This window comes from Eucyclogobius newberryi, unplaced genomic scaffold, assembly GCF_026437365.1.
Source record: "Eucyclogobius newberryi isolate DKJ021-1_F unplaced genomic scaffold, fEucNew1.0.hap1 SCAF_9, whole genome shotgun sequence".
Lineage (NCBI taxonomy): Eukaryota > Metazoa > Chordata > Actinopteri > Gobiiformes > Gobiidae > Eucyclogobius > Eucyclogobius newberryi.
The window spans coordinates 30,728,324-30,752,527 of NW_027316532.1; the positions used below are offsets into that span (position 1 = coordinate 30,728,324).

General features: G+C 41.0%; 2 protein-coding genes across 3 annotated transcripts; both read right to left on the bottom strand.

The window, feature by feature from the left end:
- Positions 1–52: 52 nt before the first annotated feature.
- guk1b (guanylate kinase 1b) lies at positions 53–3,225 on the bottom strand. 2 transcript variants are annotated; one of them, XM_072438804.1, is made up of 8 exons: positions 2,932–3,225; positions 2,552–2,593; positions 2,204–2,323; positions 1,133–1,229; positions 594–732; positions 426–510; positions 269–354; positions 53–114 (listed from the first exon to the last, which is right to left on the bottom strand). In XM_072438804.1, exons 1-8 carry the CDS (start codon positions 3,062–3,064, stop codon positions 85–87), a joined length of 732 nt encoding a protein of 243 aa, XP_072294905.1. In that variant the 5' UTR covers positions 3,065–3,225; the 3' UTR covers positions 53–84. The 2 variants fall into 2 exon arrangements, with proteins under 2 accessions (XP_072294905.1, XP_072294906.1); XM_072438805.1 differs by lacking the exon at positions 2,204–2,323 and having other exon boundaries at positions 2,932–3,213.
- A 1,245-nt stretch (positions 3,226–4,470) lies between these two features.
- Positions 4,471–23,971, bottom strand: rnf220b (ring finger protein 220b). The gene is made up of 15 exons (XM_072439396.1): positions 23,368–23,971; positions 10,262–10,388; positions 9,583–9,622; positions 9,423–9,509; positions 9,148–9,190; positions 8,761–8,850; positions 7,525–7,565; positions 7,194–7,281; positions 6,736–6,832; positions 6,536–6,598; positions 6,404–6,462; positions 6,219–6,303; positions 5,772–5,880; positions 5,113–5,187; positions 4,471–4,826 (listed from the first exon to the last, which is right to left on the bottom strand). Exons 1-15 carry the CDS (start codon positions 23,957–23,959, stop codon positions 4,755–4,757), a joined length of 1,668 nt encoding a protein of 555 aa, XP_072295497.1. The 5' UTR covers positions 23,960–23,971; the 3' UTR covers positions 4,471–4,754.
- Positions 23,972–24,204: the final 233 nt, after the last annotated feature.

The following is a 24,204-nucleotide window of genomic DNA, read 5'->3' on the forward strand; positions in this document are numbered from 1 at the left end:
ATACACTTTGTTCTTTGGGGTTATTGTTTTTCCATTTGTTTGTGCATCTGAAGCTTAAATCCTTCTCAGTAGTGAAGGATTCATTCACTTTGCCTTTTGGACCTTTGTGATTTCCTGTTGAAGAAATACACAGGGTTTTGAGATTGTGTTCACATAATATCATTATTATGTCGCCCCTCGTGACAACCGCTGTTGTGATTTTCAGCGTTACAAAAATAAATTGAAATTGAATTTTAATTGAATTATTAAAGAGGTTAAGGGGTCTCACCTCACTGAGAACGTCTTTCAGTTCTTCATAGGCTCTGTCCAAGTCATCATTGAGGATCACCACATCAAACAGTCCGTCCTCTTTACCTGCAGGAGACAAGCTTTTGAACGTCTGTAGTTACTAAACAGTGCCACAAACACTTGAGTCTGATACTCACTGAGCTCCATGTCGATGCGCGCTGCCTCCAGCCGCTTCTGTAGACTTTCCTCTGTCTCTGTCTGCCTGTCCCGCAGACGCTTTTCCTGAGAGAGTGAGAGTGACTCTCAAACCATTCTCTTATTCAAACAGAATCATTAAATGCCTTTTAAGTGTTGGATTCACTTACCAGGATTTCCATGGACGGCGGCTGAACAGAGATGTAGATGGGGTTCAGGTCGGTTTCTTTAATCCTTCTCACTCCCTGGATATCCACATCTAAGATGCAGATTACGTTCTTGGCAAGAACATCTTCTACTGAAGCTTTACTGAAAAGCAAAAAATAAGACTTGTTAAAACACAGCAACAGTGGCTCAGCTGTCTTTAAGGGCATAGTTTGTTTCAGCTGACCAGAAAAGATAGTTTATTGTAATAAGTCAGTTCACAACACTGCTACTCAGGTGCATGTTTCTTGAGAATGGTGGAGGAGATTAGAGATGACACAGAAGTCGCTGAGCCACAGCACTGCTCTTTTTGACCTCTGGGAGTTTAAAGCTCCATCTGTCACCAGACCATTACGTGTGGCTCTGATCCCTGAGGCCGGGCCATAAGCACTTTATTATTCAGCTTAGCTTCTGCAGACACTGAGCAGCTGCTCAGAACTGCATCAAGTCAGCTGCGGGTTATGACCACAATTGAAATAAAAATAGTATTTCATTAACAATTTACCTTGTTCCATACATGTTGCCTGAAAATTCAGCATTTTCTATAAAGTCCCCATTATTGATTCCTTGCTGCATGGCCTCCCGTGTTGTATAGTGGTAGTCTGTAATGTGCAAGAGTGATAGAAACTTCAGACTTGAATAATACACGTAACATTTAAAGGCAGAAGGGGAGTAATGCACAGTTATTAACGCAAACAAAAGGCAGAGAACCTTTTCATCTTAAAATGTTGTATCATACATACAAACTTACATACATACATATAATACATACATACATACATACAAACTTACATATATACATATAATACATACATACATACATACATACATACAAACATACAAACTTACATACATACAAACATACAGTACATACAGTACAGACAGTACAGACAGTACATGCAGTACATACATACATACATACATACATACATACATACACACATACATACATACATACACACATACATACATACATACACACATACATACATACAGCACATAATACATAGTACATACTACATAAGTCATAATACATAGCACAACATAGTGACGGATGGAAGTTTTACTCTGTTGGCCTTTCTGGGAGCTTCACATCTAAAGACGACTCATTCATACAGTTCTGAAGCTAAAGTTTGACACAAACAAACTTGGCTCTGGGCTGAGGATACACATTAGTCATTAGTACAGCTCCAACTGGATTCAGGCGTTCAAAGCTGTTGCAGTCTAGTGTTGTCATTACTTAAGGAAATATATATATATATATATATATATATATATATATATATATATATATTAAAGGAGGTTGTTGGGGCTGTATTAATGCAATGTATGTTAATTAAATGGTTGTTAAAGAAAATCACCAGTTGGAAATACAAGGTTTATCCTAATGGGAACAGTGAAGGGAACTACTGCGGAATCACTGGGGGCTATTTTCAAAAGCTTGTTACTCCAAAGTGTAAACTGACTGATTGTGTTTTTGTTTTGTTTTTATAGTTTTTCACCACGTTAAAAATAAGCGGCGTGCCAGGATCCTGAAAGTAACCCCCTTCCCTCGTCTTTTAAATGCTCCGGTCACCTGTGTCTGAGGTTTCTGATTCATTCGGACACGAAAATGAGTGTTCTAGTTCATCAGAGGAAATGACGGCTGCTACTGGCAGTAATGTAGCCCCAAGAAGCATAGGGAGATTGTTCAGCCCTACGGAGAAAGCACACATAGGTTTAACCCTCCATCAAGTGGGACAGAGCACAAAACCATTGGTGCAGTTCACTTGGGAGTAAGAAGTGTTTGGTCCGTGTTTAGACGAGGCCACACGAGGGAAAGTGTGGCACAGATTCGAGGCGCGGTCACAAACATCACATTTAACAGTTGATCTAACATCTTACCAAAAGCTACAAAAGTTTTAGGTGAAACTATTAAATGTACCTTTGCCATTCTCCTCTCCTGGCCGTGGGTTTCTGGTTGTGTCTGGAAAAGAAAGTACTTGCTGTTTGTAATGAAATATAAGGTGTTTGAATGTAATATACAGCTGCAGTAAATCGCAATTACATCATTATTGGCGTGACAGTATATGCATCATTTAAACATTTAAAATTACATAATATAGGCCTGTTTGTGAGGTCAGACTGCACCTGGTGAAATCTTTATTGATGTTTAATTCAGCCGTAGTTTTTATCAATAAGTTGATGTTTTTTTCATGCATTTTCACAAATAACTGAATAACCACAATATTCATAACAGTATCAAGTAATGAAGAAACTCTATCCTGATAAAAGAGGCTCTTGTTTTCCCCAGTGCACACTCACGGGAGACGCTAAACCCAAACAGGCCCTCGTGCTCCTTCATCAGCCTCTTCATCAGGGTGCTCTTCCCTGCTCCGGACGGGCCGCTCAGCACCACGGGCCTGGGTCTGGACATGGCTCCTGAAACGGACCACATAAAAAGGATATTTCAGTAGCTTTACCAGCACATTGACCCGTAACACGCAGCGGCCCCCTAAAGCCTGCCATGGATCCTGTTAGCTCATGTAATCCTTTTGATCCAAGCTCCTCTTAAATGCCAAGAGGAAACAGACATAATTGAAAACGACACAATGATCGTGCACCAACGCGCACAAAAAGAAAAGAAAATCATGCCAGGTGTAATTGGGGATCCATTACAAAGATTCAACAGGGGTCAATAATTAAAATGGTTGTTAATGGAGTCATGACAGGTCAGCAGCAGCAGTAATTGGATGTGTGTCGTCTGAGGCAGGTGACCCATTTATCCACCGCGCTTATGGAAGACAAGGGTGGTTTAGGTTCAGCGTCAGAACTGCTCATTTGATTATAAATTAGTTTAATAATAAGAGCTATATTTCATCACGTCTATTATTCTGTTGTAGCCATTTCACAAGGTTTTCAAAAGATGCATTTTCCTGAGTTACAGGATCTTTGAATTTGTCTGAGCGCTATGTTTTTCCATTTCAAGAGGCATTCTGTGCTTTTGCTGAATTGCATCCACACATTTACACAGAAGATAATACAATTTAACATATAAAACATGTCTATTTAGTCTATACACGCCATTATTGGACAAAAAAAGTCGGTCCTTACCTCTTCTCTCTCTGCGGGTGGATAGAAGATGATTCTTCAGTTCGTCCGGCTTTTAATGAAGTGTGTGTTTGTGTCACTCTGAAGGCAGATCAGTGTCAATCCAAATTATCCCTCCTTGCATCAGCTCACCGGCCAATCAGGTTTGAGCATGCAGCTTTATTTTTATCACGCCTCTCAGGTCACACAGTAGGTCATCTGTGTGAATGTACAGGTTTGGTTGGGTTTAAGGGAACTCTCTCAATGTGTGTTCAAAACAGACTATGAAATATTTCTACTCTGAATATAATTGTTCATTAAAATCCCTTACAAGATTTTTAGGATAGATTACAAAGGGGACAAGTAAAATACATATTTACGAGTTTATAACTATGTTTTTTTTTTTGTTTTTTTTGTCTCTGCTCAAAAAAAACTATATAATTCAGACTCTGGGTCATAAACGTAATGTAAATTATGAAAATCCACTGCTTGTGATGGTGAAATGCCACTGTAACAAGGCAGGCTGCTATTTTAAAAAGGTAGAAAATTGACTTATTTCTATTATTAAGCAGTGTTGAATCAATATAAATATAAAAACAAATGTAGTAATCTAAGTCTAATTCATAGTGGACAGGCTGTATAAAACATAAGCAAGAATCAAATATGCTTCCCATTTCAGACAGTTTATTTTAGTGACATTGATAAAATTATTAGAATTACTCGTAATTAACAAAAAATACCTGTGATGGAACAGCCTGATAATGTTAAATTAAACATCAGTGACTGAGGCAAAGTATCACACGTACCACTTCAAACACACACAAAGATATGTACATCATCTCCTCAGAAAAACGCACAAAATAGTTACAAAATTATTAATTATTGTCCCAAAGCCAAAGTTTGCCTGAGTTCTTCTTGCTTGTGTTGCTTTGACATTGAAACTGTACATGTTAGAGGAGGGCACACGGAGGTTAGTGTGGAATGAACTGAGGAAGGGCGACAGTCTGAGACAGGCCAGCTGCCCACGAGGCCACGCCCCCTGCTCCTGATTGGCTGCGTCAGGGGAAAACTCGCCTCAGGTCTCCAGGTGAGGTGATGGTGTTGCACTGAGGACACAGCTTCTTTGCTCCCTGGAATAATACAACAAAAATAATAATGGGAGGGGTTCAGACAGCAAAAAACAACAACAACAACAACAACAACAACAACGCAGTCTTTTAGAAAAGTAAAAAGCTTAGACATCTTGTGTTTATTATTCACAAATACTGGACTGAGAATAATAAGGGACTCATTGTCAACACCGACATTCCATTTACGAGATTTAACCCTACAGACAACCACTCCAGTGTCTCCAAATAAAAGAATATGAATTGAATTGAATTGAAATGATCTCAAATGTTGTGTTTTCTTTCTTACCAGTGTTCGGAGCCAGCACTCCTCACAGTGAACGTGCCAGCACTGAATAGACGTGAGTGGAGTGGTGTAAGTGTCCTGCAGGCAAAAAGATGTCAAAGTAATGCACAAGAGAGCCACTAGAGGTCCACAAGAAGTCACTTTCTAAGCGTAAACGAGTCCGACAAAATGCAGCAAAATTATAAGTCTTTTAAACAAGCATAATATGTGTGACTACAGTTAATCATGTGTTTAATAATTAGCAAAGCTTTAAGATATGACTAAAAATGTAACCTATTTTCCCCCAGTTTGACCATTTTTGTTTATAATTTCAATGCCTGGTTAGACATGAGCAGCAGTTACCTAGCAACCATACAGTAAACAAGGGCCAAAATTCATATAAATTACACAAAACTTAGGATTTGACAAATTAATACCTGATAAAACCTTTTGTTTGTTAAATGATTGTTGGAACTGTCCAAAACACATACATTGTCCGTACATTTCAATGACATAGAGGGATTACATTTTAGACCTAAAATCTACTGTAATTTTCACATTTTATTCTTCAATTTTAACTTGACTTGACACATGTACTATCCCACAAAACTACACAGTAATAATTAGAAGGAAAAAAGTGTAGTTGAGTTGTGTTTCCTGCAAAGACAGGCTGTGATTCTCACCATGCAGATTAAACACTTGAATCGATCTCCTTTTGACAGCTGCTTCTCCAGTTCTCGTATACGAGCCTTAAGTGCGTCCAGTGTCATCAGTGAAGAGTCGGCCGAGACCCTGCACATGTACGGGACATTAACAGAGGCACACACAACATCATTTATAAATACAAGACATTAAATTATTCGCAGGGCAACATGGACACTGAGCGTGAAATTTAGCAGCAATTACATTGCATTGGCCGTCTCATTTATCACACACACGTGTGTGAGGGACCGTGTCAGAGTCCACACAGAAATATACAAACACAGCGACAAGGGCTAAGGATTTACAGAGGGGGATAGTAATGTAACAGTCAAATCCAAAAAGTCATTTATTCTTATTAAAGATGATTGTTTTGTGGTATTGAATGCATGTCTGCATATTATCATGAGGAGAGTGACAGATTGACTTACATTTCAATGTCACTGTTTTTGCAGCTTTTAGGGGGAGCGCCGATGCCTCCTTCTGCTTTGTCTCCACTGCTGGTGGACGGGCTCCCTGTGAAGACCAGTTTAGACTTTTAAGTCTCAGTGACATAATACAGTGAATATTGACACAGTTGTAGTAGTGAGAGCATGAGCAGTTACAGGAGACTTACCCTCATTTAACCACTTAGGGAAGTCCTGACTCAGTCTAGAATCAGGCATCGTCCCACTACTGAAATTGGAAACATCAACGTTACGTCACAAACGAGTACAATTTGTGAATTGTATATCGAGTAAAATCTTACTTTGTTGAGGTTATTTCCTTTGAACTTTCTCTTGAACACGGAATTACATCTGTTTCACTGTATCTAAAAGGAAGGTCAAGGAAATGTGCTTTGGACAGTTCAAACATCTACAAGTACATCTTTGTAGGAAAGATCGACAAAATAAGAAGAGTGACATTTTTATAACATAAAAGACACATGTTTCTTATTGTGAAGGATGCTGTGCTCTGCCATATTCAAGAGTGTCATCTCCGTCCACATCCAAGTCAGCATCACTGTCTCGACAGTCTTTTGTTGACGTACTCACTAAAACAGAACCTAACAAGACACAAAGAGTGGATTATATTATTTGGTTCGATTTATTTCAGCCATTAGCATATTAACAGACTGAAAAGTGTATTTCCCGTTTTATTTCAAAACATTCAGCCCATCAAAGGCTTATAATCTAAGTTACATGTGTAGTGACATTATAGAGCCAAGGCAGGGCATAAAAAACAGGGTTTTTAAAAAGAGTTCATATCATTTTCATCCTGCTCAGACCAAACATCATGAAGCTTTTGAAGAAAGTCATACTTTAAGGTGCGCTTGGAGGCGGTGCATTGAAAACTCCGGACTTAAAAGTTCAGAGCATTTTCAAGTGCCTCACATTTTGTCTCTTCAGTGAGCAGCGTAAATGTACCTTTAAAGCCTCCGACGGGAGAGGCCATGTGTATTCTCCTGCGCTCGGTCCAGTCCTCATCTGGTGACATCAGGTCCACAGGCAGCTCCTGAAACACCACATGATATTTCAGGTTCAGTGTGTCTGCCGGCCCTGACCTCCAGCCATGTGTCTGAGCTATGGTTTACACTGGTGTTTTCACATGGATGCACATCGGCCTGACAGTGATCCTAATGCCACATGATCAAAGGCATTCAGAGCGCCCGGTACATGTTCATGATCCATAGAAAACATCCATAAAATAATGCTACAGATAAATATCAGTTAATGTCAAAACATCAAGAAGATCTACCTGTCCGTCTTCTTTCCGCCTCTTCAGCTTTCCGATCCTGACTAGGGACACAACGCAAGAAAAATGGTTACAATTATTACTTGCAAGCACTTAAAGATTATAATAAAATAATATTACAATGTAATTTTTATGGTTGTAATTGGCAAATTTCAATTTGCACTGCAGTTATTTTATAATAATAAGCAACATATTGTTTTCCAATTTTTTTACTTAAAACATTCTGCTACTTCTGCAACTCTTGTACTTGTTTAGCAATTCATATTTAAGTCATCTCTCAAACGCTAATTCTCCAGGATATGTTTGAAATGTGAACATAATCACAACGTTTGTCAGAAAAATCTAGATATTTGAATACATTTCGCCCTGCACTGTATCTAACGATGCATAATAATATACTTTTATTATCTGGTAGCAATTCACAGACATTCCTTGTGTAGCTGTTTTTTTAAAAAGATGAATGATTATTGTAATGCATAAATTATTATTATTACGAATTAATAATTATTAAGTCATTGCTGCTTTAGTGAATAATGCTATGGTATCAAAAGTCAGTGTCTCAGTGCTAAATTCATTTGCAAACCACTGGACACTGAGAAACAAAAAGAGAATGTTTTAATTTCTCTGCGTGAGCAGCAGACTCCAGTCTATAGTCTTTTATTTCATATCTACTAACTCTCTTCTCCCTGTGTTATTTTAGGGCCGTCTCTCACTATGAGCTTGACCTGCTGCACATTGCTCAAGGGGACATTAACTTTTAGAGCTTTCTAATTCCACTGATTTGACAGTGACTCTTGAGGGGGACACACGGAGGGGCAGCGGCCATGACCTGAGCGCTGCTGTCCCACTGAACATAATGAGGGTTAAAGAGACGGTCACATGTGAGGAAGAGCTCATCAAGAGGAGCAAGAGAGACAGAAGACAGCGAGAGAGAGTTGGGGAAGAGGTGAGAGAAGTTAATTAATCAACAGAAGAGGCCGAGCCTTTCTTCTCACTGACATGTATTTAGACGCTCATTATGTCGACCAATAGAGCTAACACTCCGACAGCTCAGAGTCAGGGACACGTCACAGATCAGAAAACGTAAGGGTTTGTTGAAAATTGCAAAATTTCATTTAATGCCTTGTATTTTTTGGGCCTATTTTCCTTGACAGATTTTAGCTTTAGTAGTGAGTTCTCCCCAAACAGACTGAAATGGTTCCATGATATTACTCTGCACGGTGCAGCTCTGGTCCTTACCAGCTTGTGTGCAGTCTAGGTGGGCTCCTGCGCTGTGAGGGCGCATTGGGGCAGATTTGACGTAGCACCTGCACCAGCAGAGGTCATCGACTGTTAACATATCAAAGGTCAAAGTTGAGAGGTTAATAGCTCCTCTGCTCGTGTGGGCGCTAGGCCAGTGAAGATGGTGTGGGAAAGAGAGGCACTGAGGGGCGGACCAAAGCACAACCGCTGCATCAGCACCAAAAACTGCACAACAAGGTCCACAGCAGGAGACACACATGCACTTTACACCTTTACAGGGTTTAAAATCAGGGTTTTAAACATTTTAAAATGTTGGGCTGACGGTGTCTTTTGTGACCACAAACACTGAGTCAACAGAACAGAGACACACAGGATTTTACGTACCATTGAGTCGGGTGTGTCTGTTCGCCCGCACACGGAGAAAAGTCTGCAACAAACAAATGTTCTGAGCTGAGTGACTCACAAAAATAAAAATATAACAACACAATGTGTCAATGTTATTTCAAGGCATTCATGTTTTCCTCTATAAAGTACACTTTGTACAAGTTTATAAAAAATAAAATGTCTTCAGTTAGAAAACATGTACTTACTACTTTATGTATTAAACTCTATTATATTTGTCTTGTTTTGGAATATTTAGAAAAGGCTAAACATTTTACCTGATAGCGATCCGAGTGAACATCGTCAGCCAGTCGCAGAGGAGAGGTAGGCGAGCTGCCTTCACGCTTTATGTGGAGACTCAGGGACTGAAACACATGTACTTTTAGTCTAAATCATGTCAATCATGTAAATACTTCTTATTTGCAGCCTTGCGTTTACCTTTGGCGTTCTGAGGAGCAGGTCATGCGTTTGAGTGCAACTGCAAAAAATATGACAAACTGTATTTAGTATATAGAACGTCTATGGATAAAACAAACCTTTTGAACAAAGAATGTTTTAAATATCAACAGTGTTTTCTTCTATTGTTGTCTAGAAATGTAACCTCATCAAAGTAATTTTTCTCACACTATGCAAACTCCCCTCAGGCCAAGTCCAATTTGAAACCATTACTGTCCACGGAGCGGTGCTTAAGCAGATTTGGACTGTAATGTCTTTATTGGACGAATCCTTCTTGTGTCTAAGCAGCAGGTAGAGCGTTTACATGTGTGTGAGGGAGTGAACGGGGCTCTGAGCAGCACACATTAAAACAACATTATGATTCGTGTATGATGTGTCCCCCGAAGGCCTGAGAACGCCCTATGAAATATGTCGCAAACAATGAGGGCGCGTGTAAACAACCGACAGACATAGCAGCGACAACACGGACCACCTGAAGAAAAGCCAACCCGACAGGCAACATTCATCGTCACAGTGAAGCTAATGGAGCGGATAATTTAGGGGGAAACAATGACTGGAAACTGAGAAAATGAAAAGTTTGGAGAGTGTGATACTTCTATAGTTAAAAACATTTAATAATTTGAAAAAGGGTCAACATTTTTGTCGTTGCGAGTGCGCTCACCTGATTTGTAGCTGGGCGATTTTGGACAATTCTTGCTCCATGTGCTCCTGCAGCTCTCCTGGTCTCAAAACACTCTGACACACAGGACACATGGGCGTTTGCGTGTCATACAGCACCTTCATTTTACCTTCAGGGAACAACAAGAGTAGAAAATAGTAACTATAATAGTATAGCTGCGAATAATATACATGTCATGTGTCATACATAAAAAAAAATTCTACGTGGGATAGAGAATAGTGTGGCCTTATCTCCTGTCAGACACATACAGCACACTGCCCCCTGTTGTCTGTGCAGGACATCATAAACTGTCAACAGGAACATTACCCAGGAGGAGAATCAGTCCATTGGGTCCCACTGATGGATTACAGCCATAAGCAGCCAAGTGACGCCCACAAGCTTCACTGTATCAAGATTTTAGCTGGTGTAGTAGATGAGGGGATTTACTGCTGAGAGCTATCAATCACATGGAAAGAGCTCACGGGCCAAATGCAACTAATTTCACATTTGCGCACATCACGACAATACAAATGACAGGCCTATTTATGAAAATTAAACTTTTTGGAAGTGGTGAATCATACATGCTTGATGGTTTTGGACACTGTCTGACCCTCGGCGCCTGTTGGACTCAACTTCCTGGAGGATCCTATTATCTGAACAGCGGACAAACACTTATCTCCAAATCAACAGCAGCATGACGGGATGGGCTGCCCTCAGCGTCCCCTGACATCAGTTGAGCTATGAGCCCCAATAATGAGGAACCAAATAGGACAAAATGGCCTCTAAATAAAACATGTGGTGGAAAATAGAAAGCAGAGTCAGGTGTCCTTGTGAGACTGACAGCTCTCGCCGATCCACTCTCTTTTGCATCTTTTTTTTTGCATCTTTCGCCGGTGCCTAAATGACTTTTCCCGACACGAATCGAGCGCACCACAGATTTCTGCGCCTCGTCACCCGGAACATACAGGCATCGGTAAACAATGAAATCTCCAAGGAGAAATTGAATTTATAACCACATTACCTACACAGATAACGTCTGCGAATGGCGCCGCGATAAGAGCAATGGGATTAGATTTTCAGGTGCTTTATTGGTCCACTTTTTTACACTGCTGCCTCCCTTCCTCCTGCTTTCACCCCTGTCCCTCACATAATGCACAGGCTGAATTATTGGGGGACATATTTAACTTTGTAGACAGGTGTCCACTTATAAGAGACAGTTGCTGGTTTACACATCTCCATCATTTCCGCCCACAGAATAGAACAGCATGAGTCAGCGTGGGTCCTGCAGCGCCTGGGGGGTCCTCACTCACAACAGGGGGCTGTAAAAGCTGCCTGAGGGCCTTGTTAACGCTGCCCTCACTACGGCAACAGGCTCGTCCACTGGTGCGCTCGGAGTGACTTATGCTGAGTGGGACCGGCCCATCTCCTTTTCTCTTTTCACTCTTTGAGTGCCACCAGCACAGGACTTTCTGACAGGCCTTTGTCCAAATCCAATTGCCTCTCCTGACACACAGATTATCTCCAATTATCACTTAGCTTTTTTTTCCCAAGTTGTCCTACTTTAACACTGTTACATAACTTCTAGCACAAATATTTTATCTCCCAGTTTATAAAAAAATATTCAGAGAAGTTTGTTTCAACTAAAAGCACCTGATCTGAAAGCATAATGTTAGTGCCAGATTAGGCATTGTTTTCCTTGAACCATGTAGTGTGGTGTGCTGAAGCACAGAGATCACAGTGATCCTGACAAAAGCAGCTCGTCCCTGAGGGCTGGGGTAATGGCCGATGCCAGCGCCATATGACGGCTGCCAGTGCTGCTGAGGCGGAGCAGGCCGAGATGCCTAACGTGACCTTTAGTGAATGCCACATCACATCAGCCCCTGTGTCAACCGCTGACATTAGGGTGGGGCATGAAAAGGCAGATCTAGAGGGCAGACGTGGTGACGAATGTCCCCCAGTGACAAACCTAAAGCCATGCTATAATTTTGACTGACATGTGCAAGGCAGCAGGCTTTGAATGACAGAAACACAGCGAGAAGCCTGTTTTATGTCCATCTGCTGTGTTATCCCAATCATCTATAATGTAATGCACAAGAGCAGCAGAGAAAGAATGGTTAACACTTGGCAGCCAGTGCTGCGCTGCTGTGTTGTGTCGGCAGGTCCTTGGCACACTTTCACATAAGAGGCAGAGCTATAAAAGTCACTGGCTCCTGCCACACCTGTACCCGCCCTGTCCCGCAGCCTGCTTCCTATTTAACTACATCACATGCAGGATATTAGTCAGGGTTTTGCGTCTGTGAGGTAGAGCGAGAGGCAGGGGCCAGGGGAAACTATGCAGGCTGCCGTTTGTTTTTTATTGGGGAAATAATGGTCTATTGAGAGGTTGGGTATTTAATGAGCAACATAATAGGCCCTGTAGTAGCACATCTGCTATAAGCGTGGTCATTTCCGTGGCTTTCAAAGTCTGCAGCAGCCTTTGAAACAGTTCCCTTTACATAGGGCTCAACATATCTGCTTTTTATTAATTGCAGCATTGCTATACAGCAGTAATACATAAAAGACCAACGTGCAGAGGCTCAGTTCTCACTATTAGCCACATTGTTGATCAAGGAACTTCCTCTCCTGATCTGACCTCAAATATCTAAGGATCCACTCTCGTTCCAGCCTCTCATAGAGGCTGGAACGAGAGTTCTCATAACGAGAGTTCTCATAGAGGCCTCTTTCTTTGCAATCAATTGTATTTAATGTATTAAAGACACTCACCACAAGCACCACAACCTTTGGCCCCGGCACGGATCAATGGCTCGTTAGACTGCTAATGATCATTCATTGACTAATAAGATCTGTATCAACCCGCTGAAGAACATTGATTGGCCTTTAGCCTCAGTTGTGCTGTGTGCATTACATGAGTGTGTGGGGGTCACATGATCAAACTGCTCCTGCTGGGACTGGACAGGAATTCTAAAGCCCAAATAGACTCATTGTGAAGCGCCGCAGGCTAAAGCCCTTTATTCTGACCAAAAGATCAATGAACATAACCTCTGTGACACAGGTCAATCAGAGCACAAACTCCCAACACCTCTGCTCCAACTCAAGTCGCTCCTGCCACGCTCATCTATCCCATTAGACAGCACAATTGTTCCATCAGGCGCAGGCGTGGTCCAGCATGTATGTGTCCAATCATCTCATTGATGGAGAGAGCAGCGGCTGCCAATGTAACAGTGCTTCTGCGGTCACATCTCCCTCCTCAAGACCCGAGGGCAAAGATCGAAACCTGCCGTGCTGCGCTTCAGCCAATCAATGCCCAGCTCATTAAGATGCATGGCTCAATGATCTTTGATAGTGGCTTACAGATCACAGTGATCAGGGAGCACAAGGAAGTCAAAAAGTTACCACTGTCCTTGACCGACAGAAGAATGGACTAACAAGTGTTACTTTCATATGAGTAACTAGTAAATTCAATTCAATTAATCTATCTTTTCTGACAACCAGCCATTTCTAGATTATTCGGTTCATCGATAACCGGGATTATTCAAGTCACAATATACATGTAAAAACTAAAAATAAATTCAGGAATTGTGCAGCAACAATGTGTAATGACGGTTCAAAATGTATACATGAGATCATAAAACTAAACTAATAATGCAAATAGAGCTGTCTTAATGATTATTTGTGTGCTCGACTAGTCAGAGTTTTAATTTAAATTTCTTCCCGATTAGTCGTCAAGTCAAACGATTATTTCTACTGTACATTGAGACTTTTTAAAAACAATCAACTAAATAAAGGTTGAAATATGGTGACTGAAGGTTTCTAGATAAAGAAATATGTCCCTGTCTTTGTTATAAAAGGCCTTTACAATTACGATGATCAAAATGAGACTATGATGATTTTTATAGTCGACTGGTCATTTAATCTTAGTCATTTAATCGTTGCAGCCCTAAACACAAAAAAAACAAAGACAAAGAAAAATGAGACAAAGACAAAGATATCAATTGTTTGCATCCTAAAATGTTGAATCCATTTTATAGACTTCGGCTGTTATTGCTCATTTGTTGTATGGAGTCTTCAGCCTGTGTGAATGAACAGTAATTACAGTCATCTATATTTCACTGCGAAAGATATTATATGAAGACGTCAACAGATTACAGTTACTCATTAGCGGCTAATTAGATTGGCTGTAAACACTGAGATGACTATTACCTGCTTCACTGATTAATACACATTATAACCCCAGTCGACTCCTCACTCCCCTTTCATTTTCTCCTCTGCTCTTCTCTCAATTAGTGCTTAATAAGGAGAAAATGAGAGATCACTGTGTTGCACTCAACTTTGCACAGCTGCAGGACAAACAGAGAGTGGAAGCAAGTCAGTGAAGAGTTTAATTATATCTGCGCTCCACACTGGCACAGAGCAACAATTACTCACAAAACAGTGAATACAGTTTGTTAGCAACGTTTAACAAAGGACAAGGCTTTAAAGTGCCCAAATGTGAAGAGGATGACGCTTCAAATGCATTTATTCATCTGAGATTGGAAGAGTTTTCTCACATTGTTCTTGTGGCTGTTAAATACGGCATTAGACACAAACATTTCAGTTATAGTAAAAGTGTACATGACTTGATTTCAAACTGTTAAAAAATGACAAAAACATGTCTAATCAAGGCTAAATTAGGCCTTAATGTTGAAAAAATCTGCATAAATTCAGCCTTTTTTAATGCTTTCACTTATAAAATAGTAACATTTTACGGAGAAGCTTGATGCTATTGCAATAAACACTTAGTTTGTTCGAATATTGAGTTATCCAGTATTGATATATTAGTTTGCAATATATTGTGCAGCCATACTTGTTATATTAGTAATTAGTAAAAACTGTGGAGAAAAACTGAGTGGACGTAAAAACACATAAAGACCAATAAAATACGTCCAGAGAGGGTAATGTTACTGTTTGTTCAGAGAACAATGACCTATAGGGCTGTGCAACTAATACCATTTTTTATTAAAATCAAGAGTCTGTAATTTCTAATTGTCAAAATCACCTGAAGGGTTTTACAGCCAATCCTTTGTCAGTAAACGTATGTGGTTTGGAGCAGAGTGCAGACTTTGGAGGAAGAAATTTTGTTATGTTAAATGGCAAATATTCAACGCTTACATTGTTTCTGTTCAGGAAATTCATTTTGAAAGCCACGTTTAATGATTCAAAATCAAATCAAATTTTAAAAAATCGTGACTTATCAATATAAGAAAATAATCTTCACACATCTTTCAGCCCTAATGCCACGCACTTCAGTTGAACGTCTGCATCAGAAGCATTAGTGAAAAACATGCACCTGGCCTGGCTTCACACCTGTCCCTTATTCCAGCAGAGTAAAGCAGGTGAGCTGACCCGCACACACATCAAACCAACTCATAATCAGTGTTTGGTAAAAGCCCCTATTGTCCACTGACAGTGACAGTGTCGTCACAAGAGAAGCCCTGCACCTCTCACTGCCGCTGATAATATCTGTTACTGTCTCGAGAGCAGCGAGCACCTGGAGCTCCGGCTGCACCTGTGTGTCCTGTCGGCTGTTATTGTGTCTGCCTCGATGAGCTAAAATGAAAGGTTTCTTTATCTGGGTGTGAAGATATAGATGAGCTTATCTCTTAACTCTGAATGCGGGACACTTGAAGTTCACCACTTACAGGACAAAACCGTTTGGGATTAATGTGAGGCGCTGACTTGACAATGAAACGGTAAAATAACACGGCAATAAATAACTGAGATAAATAAAGTTGTTTTGCTTTCTTTCAAGGACCATAAATACTTGCGTGGTAACCCGTGACAACATTTGACTAAGTGCTTGTTAGGCCAACAGCATACAACTATAAAAGTGATTGAACAAGCCACCCGAGTAGACCTGAAATCACTCTCAAACATTTATTCTATGTGTTTAACTGTACGTTGTTGCAGAAGGTTTACAGGGAGTATCCCGGGTGAGCACAAACCCTGTCGATACAGCCGTCTCATCGCGGTCGGCAAACAGGGAAGAATGTAGCGTCCCAAGACAGAGACAGAGGGACAGATCACCCCCGTGTTGTGACGGGGAAATACTGGTAACATGTAGAAAAGTTCATGTTAGAGCACAATTCAAACGTTTGTGTAGGCCCTGCAATCTACAGCCAAGACCTTCTTTAAACACTTATCTATATTGTTACTTTGTGGAATGTTTGGTCTTTTTCTTGTTTGTATATATCTATAAATCCTTACAAATGTGTCTTTGAAATGAGAAACCTAAAAAACACAGTATCAGTTCATTAGATTAGTTGTGTCCTTACTTAATAACATTTAATTATCCATCAATAGGATAAAATTATTAGTATAACAAGGCAAAATGTATAAATACGGTAACACTAAAATAAGGTTCCTTAGTAAACTATTTATAATATATATTTATAATGTATTAATAAGCTTGTGTTATTTGCTTATAAGGCATTTACTAGCATTTATCACGTGGTTATTGAAAACAGTTTAATCAGCAGCTTCTTCATGCTCGTACAAACATATTGCACATGGTTTATTAACACACACATGTTTTTGGTTAATTGCTTATAAAAAAGTTATAAGATATTACAAGCCATCTACAAATGCTCGTGATTGTCTAAGTACTTCTAAACAAATAATTAGTACTTATTACTGCCTTATAAATAGTTTATTACGGATCCTTGTTTAAAAGAGTTGTATCATCTGGACTCATGTCATTCTCAATCTTTTAAAGTGTCAACACCCTGCAGATTATTTCAAAGAGTTACCATAAATACTTGCATTATTATAATGTATAATATATATAAAGTATAAACCTATTGATTTGAGTTCATCATAACGCTGAAGTTACTTACATTTGAGTATTTTCACAGCGTCAGGGCATCATTTGCATTGAGACAATCTCTGGCATTGGTCCCATAATCATTCAGTGATTGATTTGTAATTGCACTAATCGGGTCGCGGCCAAGACAATGGGATGTGCTCTCACAGTGGGCCTGCCGAGCTCTGCCTGTGTGGTCTATGGGGACAATTAGCACAATCTCCATTCTAATGCCAGTCTGTAATGGATACTGCTGAGCCTGCTGCCCCTGAGTGTGCATATGCAGATGTGTTTGCACGTTTGCACATGCGCATGCTCTTTAGCAGTGGCTTCCTGTGCACAGCTGTCCCATTGCTCTAACTTCACCCTGGAGTCTATGTAAAAATGTCTGCAGTGTATAAGTTCCCAGTAGCCCGTTTTTTACTGAGGTGAACTCTGGCCTTCCCCCTTTGCTCGCCGCTCTCACCCTGATCGGCGGCCACTCATTAGCACCATAATAAAGAGCTGAGACGAGACGTAAAAGGTTATATACTGCTGGACTGCTGTTTTCCAACCAATTATAAGGCTTGTGATTTATTACCCAGACCTAGGCCTATTCTCTCCGGAGAATTGGGGAGGGGTGTTGACACTCCTCCGCGGCGGGGTGAAGGGTCGATCCCGACAAACTTCGGCCTGTAGCGCAGGGCGACTCCGGCACCAGTTTTGCGGATATATAGAGCAACGCATGTGCGACTAATCTTTTGAGCAACTTTTTCACGCGCGACAAACTTGTTCAACGCCGCAGAAATAACAGCAATATGTACATTTAACGAAGTAGGGTGTGACTGACAGTGTTCATCAATGCGTCGCATGTATTTGGGAGGTAAAGCCATCACGCCTGGTCTAACTTTGACGAACAGTGTGGGCTCTCGGCGTCAGGCTCCTCCACAGCTGGGAGACTACAACCAAACACATGCTACAACAAGTGACATGCTGTAATGAGGCCTGTCTGTGACACGACAAAACACCCTGGCAATGGAGCAATATGAATATTTGTATGGCTCTGAGCAACTCTTAAGACGCGTGAGTTTTCTAAAGCTATAGTCCGACCGAGAAGCAGACATGCCTGTATAATGCATGCTGTGAATAAGAAATCTAAAAGAAAACTCTGCGGTCATTTTGGAAAGACAATTTGTTGTTCGTATGAATGTCATTTTCATATTCACACGAGTAAAGTAACGAGACATGTCTTAAGAGATGTTGACGTGGCAAGGAACATGCCATCCTTAAAATGAAATATCAGTTAAATCTTTTGGGAAATCTGATCCACTAATATTATCCCAATGTAATTATTCCAAATATGTGTATTGCCGGGAGGGGCGATAAGGCTTTTCATGGTTTTAGAGCTTTTGAAGAGTGGAGTGCTCCTTTGCCCCACTGCTCTGTACACATTTCATTTGAGTTAAAACCCAGTAGTGATTTCTAAACCCTAATGTGAACTTCACAGTTTTGTTTTTTCAGTTTGAACACAGTGTGGTTGCCGTTTGAACATTTATCAGTTTTCTCTATTCTAAAGACCCAAGATGATCATTGACAATTAGAAATGACGAAGTGTATTTTTATATAGTTTATATTGACTGTAAGGTTGAAATTGACAAAAGAATATGCGGATATTTTTTTGGGTAACATCCTGATAATGATAGTTGGACAATATTATGTGCGTGCAACAGAAATGTATTAAAACATGTAACATATTAGTTATCAAACAAATAATCAAACAAATGTGAAATGTATGTAAAATCATTCACAAAACTGTAGAAATAAGTAGCACCTTTTAACTTAATTTGAACATTACTTTTTAAATTAACATTTTTTTTTACAATGAACGATTTGCTCAGTATTCAAAGTTTGCATCGTATCTTCAAAACAACATTTACAATATTATTTAAATGTTGCTGCAGTCACTGCTGCCTTTCCTCTGATGCAGACTAGCAGCGTCATAATCATATGGTTATTTCCAGGGGGAATCGAACGCTGTGGTCACATTGTCCGTCTACGCTGCTCCTCAGTGGCATACGTTTAACCCAGAGTTTGGCCTCACTGCCCTCTCGATCTGCCTGACTGATTTGTGAAGCTCAGGGGACACGGCTGAGGATGTGTGTGTGTGTGTGTGTGTGTGTGTGTTTGTGTGTGTGAACATGCGATTCAATCTACAGCAATGCCCCTCGCCTGCAGCCCCACAGAGGCTCTTTGATGTGAGATCAGAAGCAGTCGAGATGCAGGTCGATCTGGAGCGCCGAGGGAAGAGGACGGAGCTGATACGAAGAAGGAAAAGCGGCCAAAAGTCACCACTATTAATCAGTAATGTGGCGATAATACATATAACGTAATATAAGTGTTGTAACTAATTATTCTTCATGTATTCAACCGAAAAATGAATCTAAATAATCAATTCATTGCGATTATTTCACCCAACAATTACAAAATGACATAATCGAGCTTAAACAATTATTTAAACCCACTCTGAAGATCATTTTGTGTTTCCATAAGCGTAAAGGTTCTGGCAAGTTGGAGCTATTTACTTTGTGCAAGCTATTTTCATTTCAGCGGTTTGTTTTTGTACTTATAGGTTGCCGATGCACAATGTGTGTAATCGTTTTAATAATTGTAAACCCAAAGTAATGTATAGTAGTTTATTGTTTAGAGATGTCAAGAGGGAAAAAAACATTAAATCATGAATATTTGAGAAGGAAAATTAAGTATTTTTTATTTAATTTGGGCTAATCTAGAGCCCAGAAGCACCTCAATATAAAGTACTTTTCATCTGGCTTTATCTGTTTTTTGTCACATTAACTTTTGCCATTCAGAAAGTTTGACTTGGTAAAGCTGCTCACAAACTTGAGGAACGTGTTAGATAATGGGAATGAATGAAATTAAAGAAAATGTAATAATCATTCAATAATGACAATAATCGAAGAATTTAAATTTGATATTATTCTTGTCATGCTCTTAAAATTATGTTTCTGTTTTATATGAATAGGAAACCAGATACAGAAAAATATCACCTGCCAAAATAGCAATTTAAGTAGTGAGTTATTCTATATTGTTACAGAATAGCAGTTGTTTCATTGACCATGAAGCGCTGCACTCATTGTGACCCCCTCTTTCCTCTCTGTCCCACTCGCACAGCACAAAAGCAGTGCAGTGATGACAGATGCGGCGGCCACAAGATGCGTTATGCTTTAAATTATTGCAGGGCATCGTGTCTAACAGGTGCTCATGGTCAACTCAAAAAGTCCCCTCACAAACACACATTTCCCTCTGCTACTGTAAAAGGCAGACTCATAAGAACTCTGTCTGATTCTCACGCGCCGTGTGGTCCGCGGCTTGACACTCTCTGCCCACACACATCACACATTAAAACAAGTCTACACTGTCAACATGAGGACAAAAACCTCCACGCTGGCTCTTTATAGTGAAGGCAGAGAGGATACAGTGGAGAGGAGCTTCCCCTCCCGCCAGGATGAAAGCCTTTTTTACGCCGAGGACATTAGGAGAACAAACTAGAGTCACAACAGGAGGGGGAACAGTCAACCACGGACTGCTTTTACATCAAACACTACCACCCTTAATAATGTAATGGTTCCTCCTGCACGGTTCGACATCAGCCACAGCAGAGCCGGTGTGGTCAGGGAGTCCTGTGGGTAAGACAAGTCGTCCAGGGGAAAATGTCCAGGAAAATTGTGGAAAAAGATTTAAAAGATCTACCATAGGCATGCAAAGGGTGCGACTTTAGGGAAAAGGCCAAGACTTTAATGATATCTTATGAAGTCTATTAAATATGTACAAGTTAAATATGAGTTACCATTCACAAGACATTATGTTGTAGGGACAATCAAACCCACATTTTTGTATCATCACAAACGTAATGTCCATGTAAGACCACATCACTACAATTTATTTGCTCAATTTTGTGCGTGACAATTGACTTTATAGTAAAATTACCTTAACAGGAGGAAATGGGGCCTGGGTGAAGGCATATGGTGTGTGTGACTACAGCATTGAGTGGACATGCTTGACAGGGTGTACCCACACCATGGGAATAACAGCAGACACTATATGTGTATGCATGAGCATCGAGTGGTTCTCATTGATCTCCCGTGGTCTGCCGGTGGGATGTAAACACTGTGTCTTTCGACGGGAAGCTTCACTCAATAAGAAGAGCGGACAGCTGCACCAAAACACACCTTTATTAAATCAGCATACCCAACTACAGCATATGGCACCCGGCCAGCGATGGGATATATACACTAATTAAAATGTATATGTGTAACATCACTTTATTTATAATGTGATGCTAAAATGTACAGACTTAAGGGACAGATTTTTCTATTATAGTCAGGCCGCTTTTCTAGTTTCTAAACTTTTCTAGTATGGCTATCAGAGTGGCTCTGTCCTGCTGTGGAAAGCATCTCCCTGAGGAAAATAAGCATGACTCGCTCCAGTGAAGACATGTGCCCTTTGAAAGTGAGCATGGCTGTTTGAACAGCTGTCAGAGCACACCGTGTCTCTGGGCTTCTGATAAAACAGAGGCAAGTCTGAAGAAATCAACACAAAAAGGCCCTGATTGACTAGATTAAGGTAACACACTTGAGTGAACCACTGCGTGATGATTTCTTTTGTTAAAATATAAAATGTTTTTACGATCACTTGTGCTGAGTTTGTGTTGTTTGATTCCACGGCAGAATGCGAGGCAGCATTCGAGACGGACAGGGAGATTTCAGGCTTAACACTTAAGACTTTGGTCCTGAAGTGACTGTCGGTTAACCAGTCAAGAGGAACAAGTACATGTCAGACTTAGAAAAGTGCTGCAGCTCAATTGCATTAAAGCTCTTAGTTTCCCCGAGCTCCAATCTAATTGGATAAAGCTGGAAAAGCAGCTTCCTACAAGATCCATTTTTTGGGAACAAGACTTTTCTCTCTGTGCATGTTCTAATGCAGCCCATATTTTGTCCTTGTCACACACCTCAAATGAGATTCCCAAAACCAGGAGGTGAGGGCGCACTATGCACAGACCAAACATTGTCAGACAGACACCTCTCACACCAACATGCGCCTGCATCTAGTCCTTATTAAAATTCCATATTGAGATTCCTCCCTGCCACTCCGCCTCCCTGGCCCTGTCACTCAGCCTCCGCCACCAACAAAATCACCAAGTTTCTCCAACGCCACACACATCTGCATAGAGAAGAAACACACTTGGCTCCCAACCCAAACTTTTCTTAAGACGGCTCGTCCCTGCAGCCGCCCTTTATGTGTGGGATGAAAGTTTGCTTTAGGTGATGTTTGAGTGCGTGTATCAGTGCATCTCCCTCCTGCTTTCACTCGCCCCATTGTCATTATTTTCTGTGGTATCCCACTCTGATCTGCCGCGCCTTTGGGTGCTCTCTCTCCATCTTCCTCTGGTCCCTTTCATCTGTCAGGCGCTCCCCTTGGCGACCGCCGCTGAGGGGGTTTGATTTCCCATCATGCCTTGCATTGCCTGGCTGAGTCCCTGCTCCCTCTCTCCCTTGCCTCTAAGGCGAGTGTGTTGTGCCCCCGCGTCGTTGGGCAATTATCCCCTGGAGTAATGAGAAGCGTCTCTCTGTGCAACACACTGACTGACACCTCTCCCACTCATTTGTCAACAAATCAGACGGCTGGTGTGGGCGGCCATATTGAGCTGAGGGGTTGTCGTTGGGAGCTTGGGCTGTGGTGCATCATTGCATCTCCCTCTCTTTCTCTGTCTTTATTTTTCTCTATCCTCCTCCATCCCTTGCTCTATCTCTGCCACCTCGTTATCTCTGACAGGGTGTCATTCGTTCCAACTCTCACTCCGCCTATGTCAACTCTCCATACGCACCCATGTATTTGTGTTTCCCCGCCACGGAAGCGGTTGACTTCCAATAGGCCTAATGGTCATATGTGGCTAATGATCACTGAGCTGAATGAGTGACACTGTTCAATTTAGTGGTGTCAAAGTTGGGCACAGGCAGCCACTGTAAACACTTTGCCTGACTACATGTTAACAACCAGTGCACACGGGAAAGGTTTCCTGATATGTCTTTGGCTAAAAAGGTTTTTATATTTGTAGAATGAAAAATAATGTAAATAATAAGGTAGTAATGTTACTTTGAAGAAAATAAAATGACTATATTTCTGGAAAATAGAAAATACCTTACAACCTTAAATAATCTTGTCAAATGGATCAAAGTAAGCTCATAAGATTGAGTGAGAGGCCTGTAGTTGGAACTGTACTCACAGCGTTCCTCTGGGCTCGATGAAGCCTCCCCGTCAGACAGCAGGCCCGACATAGAAAACAACTTTCTCCCGGAGTCTTCTCCTGTTTTGTGGGAGCTCCCTGAAGAGCAAAAGTCAAACTCCTTTCCCTCCACATCAGGAAAACAGCTCTTTAGACGCTTTGCAGGAGTGAAAGCCGACTGATACCCACCCGGCTCCCTGTCCTCTGGAGGAGAGGAGAAGGGTCTGAAAGCTCCGACACTGCTGTGGCTGAGCATGCCCAGGGGAGAGCAGTCCAGGTTTGGTCCACCAAATTGTGGGTGCAGGTGGAGCAGGGAGGCGGGGAAGTCTCTGTGGGTGAAGGTGCCTGACAGGGGGCCTTGGCGTTGGTACATGGATGTGAAAGTGTATGAGGCAGAAGGGAAAGGCAGGTGCAGGTCCTTCTCCACAGAGGTCGGGACACCAAAAGGCCTGTGCGCCTGACAGGGCACAGAGGCATCACGGCCGGCCTCAGCGGTGGAGGCCAGCACCATGAGAGCAGGAGAGGCCAGAGGAGCCGGCAGGTACGAGGGGCTGTCCATCTTGAAGGGCTGGTGGAGGTCCATTCACCTCCTGACAGTGGCCCTGTGGACACAGAAACATGAAAGACAATTAGACTACGTCTTTTTGTATCTTTATTAAAACACACACTAATTAAATTAGTATCATTGTTTTTTTTCATCTATACATTTATAATAATAATTAATGTATTATTATAACATAATTAATTATGTATTATTAAATAGCCTTCAATTTTCAGTTCAATGTTTAAATCAAATAAAAATATATTGGCACAACCAAAATTGCCAAT